At 43.5% G+C, this 14,089-nt stretch overlaps 1 protein-coding gene across 1 annotated transcript; it reads right to left on the reverse strand.

Annotated features, from left to right (window-relative positions):
• Positions 1–1,866: 1,866 nt before the first annotated feature.
• TVP23C (trans-golgi network vesicle protein 23 homolog C) lies at positions 1,867–13,202 on the reverse strand. Its single transcript, XM_035104668.3, has 7 exons — positions 13,164–13,202; positions 11,337–11,419; positions 8,349–8,493; positions 7,611–7,700; positions 6,222–6,353; positions 5,996–6,124; positions 1,867–4,452 (listed from the first exon to the last, which is right to left on the reverse strand). The coding sequence occupies exons 1-7, from the start codon at positions 13,173–13,175 to the stop codon at positions 4,420–4,422; spliced, it is 624 nt and encodes a 207-aa protein (XP_034960559.1). The 5' UTR covers positions 13,176–13,202; the 3' UTR covers positions 1,867–4,419.
• Positions 13,203–14,089: the final 887 nt, after the last annotated feature.

Here is a 14,089-nt window from a genome sequence, read left to right on the forward strand (position 1 = left end):
TGGTAATGAGTTGCAGTCGTTAACAGTCGTCAACAGGTTTACCACTCCTATCAGCCAATCACCCATTCCCACCACCCATAACACATTTGTTTAGAATTCATTCATATCACAATTGGTTGCTGTAGTCCGACTTTCCTGTGTGTGCAACTCATACACCACCACACATTCTGGCCCCAACCTACCCCCCCCCCCCCAGCTTGCGGAACTCTACAAAATAGCTTCACTGGTTGCCAATTTGTTTCCAGGCCTAATTCAAGGTGCTCACATTACTGTTCAAAGCCTTAAATAACTTGGGGGCCCCAACAACTGAAAGACCACCTCCTTTTCTACTGACCTTCTAAGGCGTTAAGATCAGCAAAGGGATCTTAGTTATAGAATTCCCTCACTAGGGGTGCATCTTACACCTCCATTATGTAGCGAAAGGAATGTCCTTATTTTCATGTGGAATGTTGCAGAGCTGTAGCTACGGGGGCGCTAACCAGGTTTTTTTTTGCCCCAGGTGAAGCCTCCAGAGGGGTGCCATTGAGGCTCCCAGCTTGTGTGTGTCTGCAAATGCACGTGTGTTCGTGTGCCAAACTGGGTCTTTGACCCAGGTGAAATAAAGCCTAGTTTTGCCCCTGAATGTTAGAAGGTATGTGACCACATGCACTGCATTTGAAATCATAAAAAAGCTCTACAGTGAGGGGGGAAAGTATTTGATCCCCTGCTAAATTTGCCCATTTGCCCTCTGATGAAGAAATGACCAGTCCATAATTTTAATGGCAATAATAATAATAATAATAATAATAATAATAATAATAATAATAATAATAATAATTTATTTATACCCCGTCCATCTGGCTGGGTTTCCCCAGCCACTCTAGGCGACTTCCAACAAAAATTTAAAATACATTTAGGTTTATTGTAGCTGTGAGAGACAGAATAGCAACAGGAAAAACCCCAGAAACCCAGAAGGGGAGCAAATACTTCCCCCCCCTCACTGTATTGGTTGTATGCACTCTGCAATGGCTATTCCTATATCTGTAAGTCACTACCTGATGTGGCAACCATTTCGCCAGCGACTCTGGGTCTTAGGATTGTTTTGCGTTGTCCTGCTGTTTCATCATTTTAATCTGCTGCAATTTTAAACGGTATTTTGTTTTAAATGGCACAATGCTTCGTTTCAAATGGTGTTGGAAACAGCTCTGTGACTTGAAGAGTGGTCTAGAAGCTTGACAAATAAATAAAATGAGCCAGACCTAGCCTTAGCCAGCAATGGCCTCCTTAATAGCAAGCTCAGAGCACTAAATCACACCAGTGCTGAAGAGTCCCAAGCTTAACTCCTCTAGGGCCACTTATACCTTCCCTTGGGGATTCCAACAACCAATTACCAGGCTCCTCCTCCTAGAGTTCCACTGAACAGCCCACGAGGACAGAACCCATTCTGATTGGTCATCAAGATTAACAATTAGCAATGGCATTCATATGAACAAAAAGGACTACGTGAACTTGTGGAACAAGGAGATTGTCAATAACCGTACCAATGTCTTGCATGCCCATGTATGTTTACATGTGTATGTGCACAACCTCACACTTTGCATGTACAAAGGTAAGAGTCTCATTGGTTGTTCTGGCCACTTTTGCCTCTGGGCTATGCCCATCACTGGCCCACAGAGCAAGGTGATCATTCTCCGCATCAGACATCAAATGTGGGTCTGCGAAAAATGGCTACTAGCAGGCACGCAAACGGCAAGCACAACATACAAAGGAAGGAGGGCTTTAGGAAGCCAAGTTAAAAATGTAAGCTTGTTAATCGGCCAGACAGACATTACACATCACTGTAGGCAAAGAAATCCAGGACACTAATCAAACCAGTTCAAAGGTACAGAACTTTTAAAAAAATATATTTCTTTTGAAAAACACATTAATTCAAAAGGCTTCACAAGCGTGCACAAGAATTTTTAAATACAATGCTTTAGTATCCCTCAAAGAAACAATAACCCACAGCTTTACATTACCCAGATATCCAAACACAAACATTTAACTATCCACATTCAGCACTCCATTGAATACAATGCTGCCCAATAAATGGATTCTTTTTTTTAGCCACTATCAGACAACGTTGTATTCTCCTCTTTGTAACAGAGCTTCTTTGCCAGTCACAGCTCACTACATTTTCTTAACAGTAATTGAATAATACAGCTGCAACTTCCATTTAAACACCTTGAGATTTATGCAAATCAGTCATACTAAAAGTGTAGCATTTTGATTAGAAAACTGCATCCAGCCAGCGTTAGTAATGCTCGTAAGATTTAGCACTGAGTCTGAAAGTAGCCCAGCCAGCCAGCTACATAATATGGTCAATCCAGGAGCCTGTTCACATGACTCCAAAGGGAGTGTGGGAAAATGCAGTTTTTAAAGAGGGCCATTTGATGCAAGGGACCACAATCCTAATCCTGGATGAAATGAGGTTGTGACTTTAACAAGCAGTTGACTGGCTCAAGGTAGTTTTTTCAAATTCCTCTGGCCATCACAGGTTGAGAGTGTATGAACGAGTCCCCAAGTTTAAATCCCCCCTCCTTCTCAAATTGCACCAGTTAAATTACCCTTTATTAAAATGTAATGGTTTGGTGTTCCAGTATCTTAGGGTTCATTCTCATACTGCATTTAGATGCTCTGCAAGTGATGCAGGAGAAGTCATCTCAGGCTTGCATTCTATACCTGTAGAATGTTGTGCATGCACACAATAACGGCCCATACATAGATGGGAAGATTACTGTACATGGATGCAGAATACATATGACTGCATGAAAACAAGCTCCAGTTCATACAATACATTTTATGTGCACTGAAGTGTGCATGTATGTGAACACGTGCATGCAAGCCCCAGATTCTTTCCTGACCCACAACGTATGTAGCATGGACACATTGGGGCAATATGTGCACTGGACCTTTAACTGGCATTGGCTGTGTTTGAACAGAGTGCTAAACTATGGTATAAGCTTTATGTGAATGAGCCCTCACCCATTAAGAAGAGATGGGAAGCCTTGGGTTCTCTTTCCAATTAATCAGAGTATACTCATCCAAACTGTGGGTGCTCATACCATGGTTTGTTTACTGAAACAAGCCAATTTCTTAACACACCGTTTGAAATGGACATGTTTCTGTAAACCATAGCTAACACAAACCACACTCTTGTCAAGGTTCAGGCATAACACTGAACTGGGGTTGGTGAAAACAGAAGCAAAAGCTTCTGATCTCCCTATGGGTGCGCTAGAGGAAGCATGCAAGCTTGAGAGACCACACTGGAACACAGCTATTATGTATCTGTAAAAGGAGGAAGGGTTCTGAAGTCAGGCTTGCAGATATTCTATACGAAAATATGGGCTACCACATTAGTTATTTATCTCCTGTAGCAAGAACAGAGATAAAACTCTATAGCAAAGGTCTGTCATAACCACATCAGCATGAATCTCTACTTTTCTACTGATTAACTACAGTATGTTTTACCTGTATTAACTTATTATCAAGGAAAGGATGGCCAGATGCATTAAATACTCCACATAACTTTATTAGGATGCAAATACATTCCTCTTTCTTTTTACCTCTGCTGGCTATTTAGGAAAAAACCCAAAAACCCAAAATGGTTGCTCCGATGCAATCCTAGCAGCCTACTTTTATAGTTGCACCGTGAGAATTTGGTCCTCCCAAGAAAGGAAATAAAACATTTTATAAAGAAGAGGGAGGGGAAAGAGACCAATCTGTACTAGCCAGGTGCTCTAAAATCCAAACTAAAAAGTCTCAGGTCCTACACAAAAGAAACCTTTTGAGCTGAAATCAGTTTTGAAAGTTGAGACATCAAAGTGCTTTTGTTCAACTTTCACAACTGGTACTCTACCACGATTCTCCCAATTCCCAGAACTTATCAACCTGTTTTTCAAGTTGTCCCCTCCGCATTTATGGGCTAAAATACTTCCTCGTTTTAAAAGAAAACAAGAAACCTACAATATTGTAATTATGTAGATAATATCTCAGATTCCATATTAGAGGTCAGATTTTGTAGTTCCTGGGGGATGAGAGATTACTCAAATCCCTGCTCAAAGGGCTTCTCAGCTTTTGGGACTGCCCTAAATTTCACAAAAATGCCGATGGCAATATACAATGGTACTTACCATGAATTCTCTGCCATCAATATATGTTACTTATTTATAAGTGGAGCTATTGCACCTAGAGAGCCCAGAATCGAGTGTCAAGAAGGACTCTGCAAAATATAAGCTGTAAGGAATATGAGAGGTAACTTGCATTTCTAGAAGATGCATTTAATTACGAAAAATCCACACAGAGATTATAAATCTTCTGTACAGGGGGTCAAGGAAATATTTCTCATTCTCCAGAAGGAATTGAAAACAAAACTGGGGACTCTTCCTGATCTCCTGATCTTCAAGATACTGCTTGCTCCTCTTTGGGCACAGTCTATAAAAGAAAAGAAAGCAGCATTAGATCAGGACTTTAAAAGACAGGGGACTGATTGGGAGAGAAAGATCACCAAGAAGCTGAACTGGTCCCAACTTTGAAAAAGTATTCCCTTTAATATCTTTTTAAATAGCAGCAGGAGAAAAGGCTAAAGAGCAGCAGAGGGCGACTGGCCAGGATAGATTTCCAAAACAAGAATTAAATGATTGAGGTATCCTGCTCAGACCCTCTGTTATCAGAAGACATGCTGAACTAATTGTTAATCATCTAGTATTGCTTAATGTGTAACTTCTCATTGAGAAACCCTGGATCTCAGAATTCTGAACCTCACTTATGGATAATTAGCTGTGCATCATTTTCACTCTATGAGACATGGAAACCTATTTTTAAAATGATATAAGTGTGGATGGGCCTTATGTTGAAAACCCTGAAGCAGCCTATTATTTTCCGGACCAATTAAAAACTGTTACAAACTTTGCATGGTCAAGGCTTTGAGAAATAATGCCCTATAGAAAGATCCGAAAAGATGGAAGCCACACACCTTTTCAGAGAAACAATGATGTATTAGCATTTATCAATAGGCCAGGCAACATCAGGAATAAGAGGAATGAGGAGGAAGAAACAGAAGGGAATGACCCAAATTACAGATGGCTGGATTGATTTTGTTATATTTGGACTTTTCCTCTAAGGAATTCAGGGGGCTCCAAGGAACTACATGGGGCTTATCCCACTTTATCTTCACAACAACCATGTGAGAGGTAGGTTAGGCCGAGAGTGGAGAAGTGGCCCCAAGTTTACTCAGGGAGCTTCGTAGCTGAGCACTCTTATGAACTATGCCATACTTTCTTTTATATACAGCTACACATCTGAAAGTCTAAGGTTAAGAAGCAGGGAGGATATTCTAATATGAGAAAGGTTACTGTGCTCTGCACCGTGACTTGATCTGATGAGCATACTCTTCCCAGAGCCAATCAGCTGGGTGGCTCAATGCGATGTTGACATGCTGGTAGGAGGGGTTTAAAACTACTCATCCCCGAGAGGGTGAATGAGTGTGGAGAAGGCAATGTGGCCCCAAACTCACAAGGTCCTGGGGCCCCAAAAGGATGTGCCCTCCTGCCTCACGGAATAGGAAAGGAGGTATGGGAAAAGCCAAGGATGAGCACTGGGAGATGTACAGAAAGGCTTGTTGTCTTTCTCAAGGTGGTCATTAAGCCACAGGCATTGAGGAAACAATTCTACTTTCTCCAACATGGTTCCAGGTGCCTAGCAAACTGCAGAACAGGGCACATTAAAGATCCTGCACTTTACTTTCTCAGAAGGGTAAGGCAGAGGAAAAATTGTGAAGTAATGTACCTTTGAAGCCCAGAACAAATTCTCTTTCCAGTTGTGGAAGAGCCAGATCATACTGTGATTTAGACTGAATTCAAAAAGTCTGCCAATATCTGGGCCACAATGAATTCAAGGAATGCAAAGTCATTTGATAAGCACCAAAACACACTCTGGGAAGCAGGAAAAACGGTCATGCAAACCAAATGCCAAGTACCTGCCGCAGGAGCTGCCTGCCTAGATAAGAGGTCGCCACACTGGTCAGGTTCTTCCTGCTGCCTACTTTGCACCGGATATAGCCATACAGATTGGCCCCTTGCAATGTCACACCCATTATCACTATCGCCTGTGGAGAGAGATGACAAAGAAATGTAACAGAATTCAGGTCTCGTTACACTCAAAGGAACAAGTGCAGTCTGATATTTGCCAAGCAGGCCACTCACCAGCCACTTAACTTTGAAAGAAAACAGGGCACTGAAGGCAAAAATCACCCAGAGCAAAGGGCAGCTGATAAGCCCTAGCCAGAAGATTCTGGACTCTGCTTCTGATGCTGTTTTCTTCGTCTGAGCAGATGCCTAAAATTTGAAGAGAAGTACAGAAGCTTTTGTTTTTAAATGTGGCTTACCAAGTGTATTGCTCTGCCTCTGAACCAGCAGGACCTAGAAATTGCACTGGCAAGTCATGCAGTAAGAACACTTAACTGCATTTTTACAACCATATTTCCTACTGAGAAAAATATATTTCAGCCTGTTATTTTAGAAGAAGAAAAAGAGCCACCTAATCAGAATACCAAGGATTTCCACCACCTTAAGCCACAAACCATCACCCCAACATTTCCAGGCACGGCACAATGCCATAACACAATAACCTCTTTTTAAAGCTTCTAAAAATTGGGAGCACTGACCTTGGACGTACAATAGCCTGATAAAAAGATCATTCAGGAAACTGAACTAAAGCATCCCAATGAAGAGCAGCTGGGGTATTTTTAAAGTAACAGAACGTGATATTTTAATTGCATACAGCAAAATAAAGGATCAAACCTAAGTAGTTTTTGAGCAGTGCTGCATATACTGAAAATGAGTTTTAGTTGAATAATGATGAGAGGTGTTCCACTACTAGCCAACTAAAATCAATGAATTCTTCAATAAATTATGGGGAAGGAAAGCATGCCACAACTGGAAATAGTATCTCAGAGTAGGCATAGTGGAGGTGAAGGTTATTTTATCTTGAGACTGTTCATTATTCCTATCATTTTAAAGGCCTGTACAGATGTAATAGGGCCTGAATCCCACATAAGATTACTGGATCAAGACCAAGCTCTAGGATGTATGCTTCCTGCCACAAGGCTTCTCCTTTTCCATATGGATTTCCATTGTAAGACTTCACAATAATTACATTTCAATAATTAAAGTTACATTTCAATAATTAAAAGTTACATGTCAACGTTTTAATAGTAACCAGGGTATTCTGCTATCCAGCCTCTGAAACCACTTAATGAAATCTGGTTAGTATAAAACAGTTAACCTCGTTGTTTATATAGCGTGTATAAATATAGTTTGGTCTTTATATGCCTAACTGTAAATACTCTATTCCAAGTTCAGTAATTTAATCTGTGTTCTTTCGCTGTGAAATTAATGACGTGTCTTTGCAACACTGTCTCTAAAGCAGAGGATAGGGAAAGCCAGATTTCACACCCACACTAACTGTTGCTCCAGTTCAATCTGTCTTATGTCCCCCAAATGGAATATTGAATGAAAGATGTCTACAGCCCTGGAAAACAACACCATATACCACCAACTGCAGACTTCCCTCAAGGACCGGGAGATGTTTACCTTCCTGGCTTCAAACACCCAGTGGCTTTTGCCGTCATCATCAACCTGGTTCCACCAGCGGAGGCCTACCATCAACCTCCCTGTGACATTCTAGAGAGAGAAATATGAGATTACTCCATGGGATAAGTGAAGGCAGGAATGAATTGATTCCTCCCATTACATAGCAGCCTGCCTGATGGCCTTGGATGCTTCTGAATGTGCCTGGGATTTGCAGCACCGTGGGAAACCACAGACATCTCATGCCCTAGAGGGGACTGCAGTCTGAAAAGGGGGCATTTTTTTTTGTATTCCTCCCCACCAAATGGCTTTACATGGGTGGCACAACTTCATCACAGATGCTGAGTTCTGCTCAAGAGGGGTCTAGATGCCTTTCTGCATGAGACCAGCCAGTTACAATCATCCCTAGAAATGGCTGGATCTCAATTCATATTGGTAGCCAGTGTGGTGTAGTAGTGAGTGTGTCACACTAGGACTAGGGATATCCTGGGTTTAATCAATTCCCCCCCCCAATGCTTTCAAAAGGAAGCTTGTTCCTTCAGAGGTTAAATGTACTCTGCACATACCTAGAGGTATGAGAGTACAAGCAGAAACACTTGCTTACTTTTACTACTGAAGTTAAGGGATTTAGAAAAGAGAATTCTAACTCAAAACCTTAGAACTTGGGTGCCAGGCCAATCTGCCCATTTTCCTTTGAGAACAGCCATGTTATAGCACCAACAAACTCTCAACAGTATTTACCTTCACTGCCCAAAAGTCACATGACAGAAGTAGGATGATCGTCACCATACAGGCAATATAGCTGCTGCTCAACAATTCACAGAGTAAGTAGACGATTATTGCACTGACCCGGAAAAACAAGTGAAAGAAGGAGGCTATCGGATGTCTGTAAAAGGTGCAGGTAGACCATAATTTAGTAATTCATTTATCTGTTCACACAGATTAAAATGCCTAGCAAGGGTTACAGTTTCAATCGTAATTCCATGTTATGGCACTTCATAAAGACAGAAGTAATTATAAAAACCAACCAATTAATCAACATAGCATAATCAGTGTGGGCAGACAGAAAGTGTCAGTCTTTAGCTTGTGAGACAGACCTCTCTAACAGCACTTCCTTGCAAAGTTTGCTAAGAACACAGGGGCAGGTAAACATTGCAGTTCAGAAGCATACGTCTATTTCCTTCTAAAATAATAAGCTACATGCACAGGTGAATCATTCAGATGGAACCTATCCAGAGCTTTGTCAAACACTTTCAGACTCCAGAAGACTGGCCTGGAGCAGTTCTGTGCTTAATGATATATTGTGCATTCAACGCTATGCATATGTCAAATCCATTAACTCTGTTTGGATCAATTTTTCTTTGCTCACTTTGAACTAGGGAATTTCAGGGTAGTGGTCAAAGTCACTTTAGCATGCCAGCATCTGTAAATGCTCCAAACCAGGTTTATTGCACCTGGATAAGAACATAAACACACCCTTTGTGCCAGATAGTATAAATAAACTGTAGCGGCAACAATGCAGTGGCAAGAAAACGCTGAGTTGTCTGGAAAGCTATCCACCGTAGCATTTTGCATTTTATTTTTAGCCTCCAAAAGTCTTTGATCACTAAGGTTTCATTTATTTGCAAATAATCTTATATACCACCAATGAATATAAATTATCAAGGTGATGCAGAACAATATCTGCAATGAAACTTAAAAGTGGATGGCATGCAACATTGGTGGGCTGTTCCATGAAGGGAAGGGCCATATCTCAGTAGCAGAGCAGAAGGTCCCAGGTTTCATCATCAGCATCTCCAGGTAGTGATGAAAGAGACCCCTGTATGAAATCCCGCAGAGCCAATGTAGACAATAGTGAGCTGAATGGACCAATGGTCTGACTTACTACAAGAGAGCTTCCTATCCAGTGCTGCAGCCACAATTCCCTACGGGTGGCAAGAGACCCCCAACTGTGATTCCATATGCATCCACAGGCCTTAGTACCTACATGGCAGTTAAGGCAATCAAACTCCTGCTGTGATCCAATTTACATGGTCCCCAGGATAAACAAAGGTTGGGTCACAAGATCTCCTCCATCCTATATAATAAAGTCCAAGTTGTCCCTGCGTCCAAGCTGTCCCGTGTGTCCCTGGGGTACTGCGCATGTGCCCCAGGGATACAGGGATTGGACAGCAGAGACTGCGCGCGCGCACTCTCCCCCCCCCCTCTGCCTCCTCCAACCGCCGCTCCCGCCGGACACCGCCTCACTGAAGGGCACGTCAGGGAAGCGAGGGTGGAGGCTGGCGAAGACCTCCTCACAACCCTCCCTGGCCCGTGAGAGGAGCGGCGGTTGGAGGAGGCAGGGGGGGGAGAGTGCACGCGTCCTTCCTGTCGGCGGCTGGGGGAGAAGAAGGAAGGAGGAGAAAGCGCTCCTCCGTTCCCGTCCCCCTGCCACCGACAGCAAGGACGGGTCCCAGGATGGCCTGGCTTCCTGTCGGCGGCTGCGGGAGAGGAACGGAGGAGGAGAAAGCAGCGCTTTCTCCTCCTTCGTTCCTGTCCCCCTGCCGCCGACAGCAAGGACAGGTCCCAGGGTTCAGAGAAGCGCTGTGCAAGCGCTTCTCCGAACTCTGGGATGTCTGCTTCCTGTCGGCGGCTGCGGGAGAGGAAGGAAGGAGGAGCGCTTTCTCCTCCTTCGTTCCTGTCCCCCTGCCGCCGACAGTAAGGACAGGTCCCAGGGTTCAGAGAAACGCTGTGCAAGCGCTTCTCCGAACTCTGGGATGTCTGCTTCCTGTCGGCGGCTGCGGGAGAGGAAGGAAGGTGGAGAAAGCAGCGCTTTCTCCTCCTCTGTTCCTCTCCCCCTGCCGTCGACAGCAAGGACGGGTCCCAGGGTTCAGAGAAGCGCTGCGCAAGCGCTTCTCTGAACCCTGGGATGTCTGCTTCCTGTCGGCGGCTGCGGGAGAGGAACGGAGGAGGAGAAAGCAGCGCTTTCTCCTCCTTCGTTCCTGTCCCCCTGCCGCCGACAGCAAGGACAGGTCCCAGGGTTCAGAGAAGCGCTGCGCAAGCGCTTCTCCGAACCCTGGGAGGTCTGCTTCCTGTCGGCGGCTGCGGGAGAGGAACGGAGGAGGAGAAAGCAGCGCTTTCTCCTCCTCCGTTCCTGTCCCCTTGCTGCCGACAGCAATGACAGGTCCCAGGGTTCGGAGAAGCGCTGCGGAAGCGCTTCTCCGAACCCCAGGATGTTCTAGAGCCCGTTATTGAACGGGCTGAAATACACTAGTATCATATAATCCTGGTCTATTTCCAGAATAGCACCACAGTGCCATTTCCTCAAGGTATATGGGAAGGAGGTTTTCCAGAGCCATTAGAATGGAAGCCCTTGCCCACCTTGACTGGATTTCTCTATGGTTGATTCCTTACCAAAATATATCAAAAATACTTCTTACTAGACACAGACACACACATTCTCTCTCTCTCTCTCTCTCTCTCCCTCTATATATATATATATATATCTGATGTAACTTATTTTGACCCATACAGAACTAGAATATAAAGCATGTAAAATTTAAATGTATATATCATACGATTCAAGACAGAAATTCTACAAGAAAGCTATTCAATAATGAAAGCATACAAGAAAGCCAGTGCCAGAGCTTTTATTTCCCCCAAGCTCACTCCCACAACAGACAGACACAAGAAATAGCAGGTCTTTTACCAAAGAGACGGCAGCCCAAGACCATTCTAGCAATTACTTACTTGATCTTTGCTTTCTTCGGCCTCCTGGAGGTTTCATCATCAGCATCAAAGAGTGACACATCTTCTGTGTCATCACTACTGTCCTGGACAAGAACATGGGCAAGGGTTAGAAAAGACAGCATCAGTGGTGAGATTACATAGAATCATAAATTGTAGAGTTGGGAGGGTCATCTAGTCTAACCCCCTGCAATGCAGGAATCCTGCCACAGCCATCCCTGGGTAGGCTTGAACCACCAACCTTCTGGCTAACAGTCAGACACACTGACCACAGGAGGGCAGTTTATACCATCAGACAATACATTCTGAACACTTTATCTGATCTCTGTTTTCTTGCGACATTATAGAACATGACAAATTATTTCTGGGAACAGTAATGACTTCAATTGCATAAACATCCTTTTCCTTAGATAATGTAGTTGTCAGTTATCTATTTTTTTTCTGGCTACTTGTTTCAGACCCAAAATATGTGGTTTTTTAAATGCATTTTTTAAACCTTCAGCATTTTGTAAATTTCTGCAAATGCCTGAAGTCAAATAATATTTTAATATTTTATCATCTTAAAGGGCCATTCAAAGTGGTCTTTCACAAAGTTTCATTTTCAGGGGTATTATTATAAACAGGCATTTTGCACAGCAAGAACCCAATCATTTGGGAGAACGCTAAGACAATTAAATGTATTAGAAAGAATATTTGCCACAATGTGTTTTCTCCGTCAGGGGAAAAGGTGGGGTATGAATAAATAAATAATATAAATATACAAATAAAAATATGTTTGCTCAAAAGTAAGTAGCACGAAGGTAAATGAAACTGACTCCTATGTGTGCACAAGGAATAAAGCAGTCAAAGTGTGTTGTGGTGGCAACTTATTTATTTGTTTGTTGATTGAATTGATATACTGCCCTATACTCGAAGGTCTCAGGGCGGTTCACAGAACAAAATCAGAATATACAACCACAAAATATATAATAAAAATAAAAACAACAACCCAATAGCACACACACCCTCCATAACTTGGAATCATATTAGTTTATTACGGCCAAGTCCATGCATGATCAAGTATTCCAAAAGGACTGGAGTAAATTTATACCATATTTTAAAGATTATTGTAAGCAATTAACATCACTAGCAGGGTTGTCTGAAGACTTGTAATGAGGAATTTTCTACCTTTCTATATTTATTTAAATTTTGAGTCATTTTGTAATGAGTGCAATTAGAATTGGAAAATGTACAAAATGCAGTGATAAAAAGGTTGAAAGCCATGAGGCGGGAGGGAAGGAAGTCAATAGGCTCTGAAGAGCCAGAGCAGTAAAGTGGAATAATGATGATGTGAATGTATATAATTAAATGGGGGAGAGAGAGAGTTTATCACAGCCCTCACTACTCTTCATTTTGACACAGAGAGTTCCCCTCTAATTATGCCTAACGTCTAGGGTTTGGGAAACCCTAAAGAAATGCGATGCATATAAAGCAAATGCAAAAGAAACGAAAAGGGAGAAAAGAAAACAAAGTGCGAAGCAACATTTTTTTCAAACAAACAAGTCCTTAGTTTTGTGCATAGAGGAAAGGAGTTGGGGGGGGGTGATGGCCTGGCTCATCCCGCTGCCCGCCCTTTCCTCCTCTGTAAGCAAAGCAGCCCCCCGTGTCCTGCAGCCCCATACAGCAACCCCATCTGCGACCCACTTTCCCCCGCGGCCCCCCCAGCTTTCTGGCCCCTCCCCCGGGCCCTCCCCCAACTCGCGCCCCCTCCCCCAAGCTAAAGGGCTCGCTCTGACCCGCCCCGCTCGCAAGGAAACAGTGGCACCCACCCACCGTTCCCCACATCCCCACCTGCCGCAACATCGCTTCCGCCTTCTGCCACGTCACAATGCCGGCCAGCGGGCAACACCCGACACGTCATCGCTATGCGACCGACGCGCTCTATTAGTTAGAACTAGAAAAAATGAAAGAGCGACCCGCTTCTTGAACTTCCGGGAGTAAAAAACAACAACGAAGAGCATCCGTGTTGGCCGACAGATAAAAGAAGTCAGAGGGACACATCTCAGGTTCCGCGTACCAGTATTTCCGCATTTTCATCGGCAGCTGCTTTTAATGTGTCCTAGGGCGGAGTGGAGGCGGCGTGGAGAATATCAGGTGTCTTCGCCGGCGTATTGGGGACTGAGCTGCTGCAGCGGGATGTCCGCCCAAAAACGAAAGAAAGCGGCAGGAGGGACGGGAGACTGTGCTTTCCCCAGCTCACGGCTTATTTCGTGTGTTTTAATGCCGTTGCATGTGAATCCGTATGCCAAATATATATAGCCGCTTATTGTAAAGGGAAGCAATGGTGCTGAGAGAATGGCTCACAATATTTTCCATCCAGGACCACTCCACTCCTCCTAAGATGCTATTCATATATACAGGGAGGGACCAATCACCCTATTATTGCCCCGTCAGAACCCTTCCAAACCCAAATCCAGGTGTCAGTTGCATGCAGAAGCTTTGGCTTCAAATGTTGACAAGCTTGTTCTTTATTGCTACCTGCCTGTTCGTTCACTGTGAGCAACATTAAAATTTTGAATTTCTCAGTTGATTTCTACAGGCTGCAGTCAGTTCTGCCTCAGTCAGCACCGGATGTACATATAAGCTAAACAAGCTATAGCTTAGGAGCCCACTCTCTTGGGCCCCCCGGAAAAAATTAAAGGAAAAAAAAACCTGGATGTACATTTCCAAAATATAAAAAACAAATAAAACTTACATACAGTAACAGTGGCAAATGG

Source organism: Zootoca vivipara, chromosome 2 (genome assembly GCF_965207765.1).
Source record: "Zootoca vivipara chromosome 2, rZooViv2.hap1.1, whole genome shotgun sequence".
In the NCBI taxonomy this organism is placed as follows: Eukaryota; Metazoa; Chordata; class Lepidosauria; order Squamata; family Lacertidae; genus Zootoca; species Zootoca vivipara.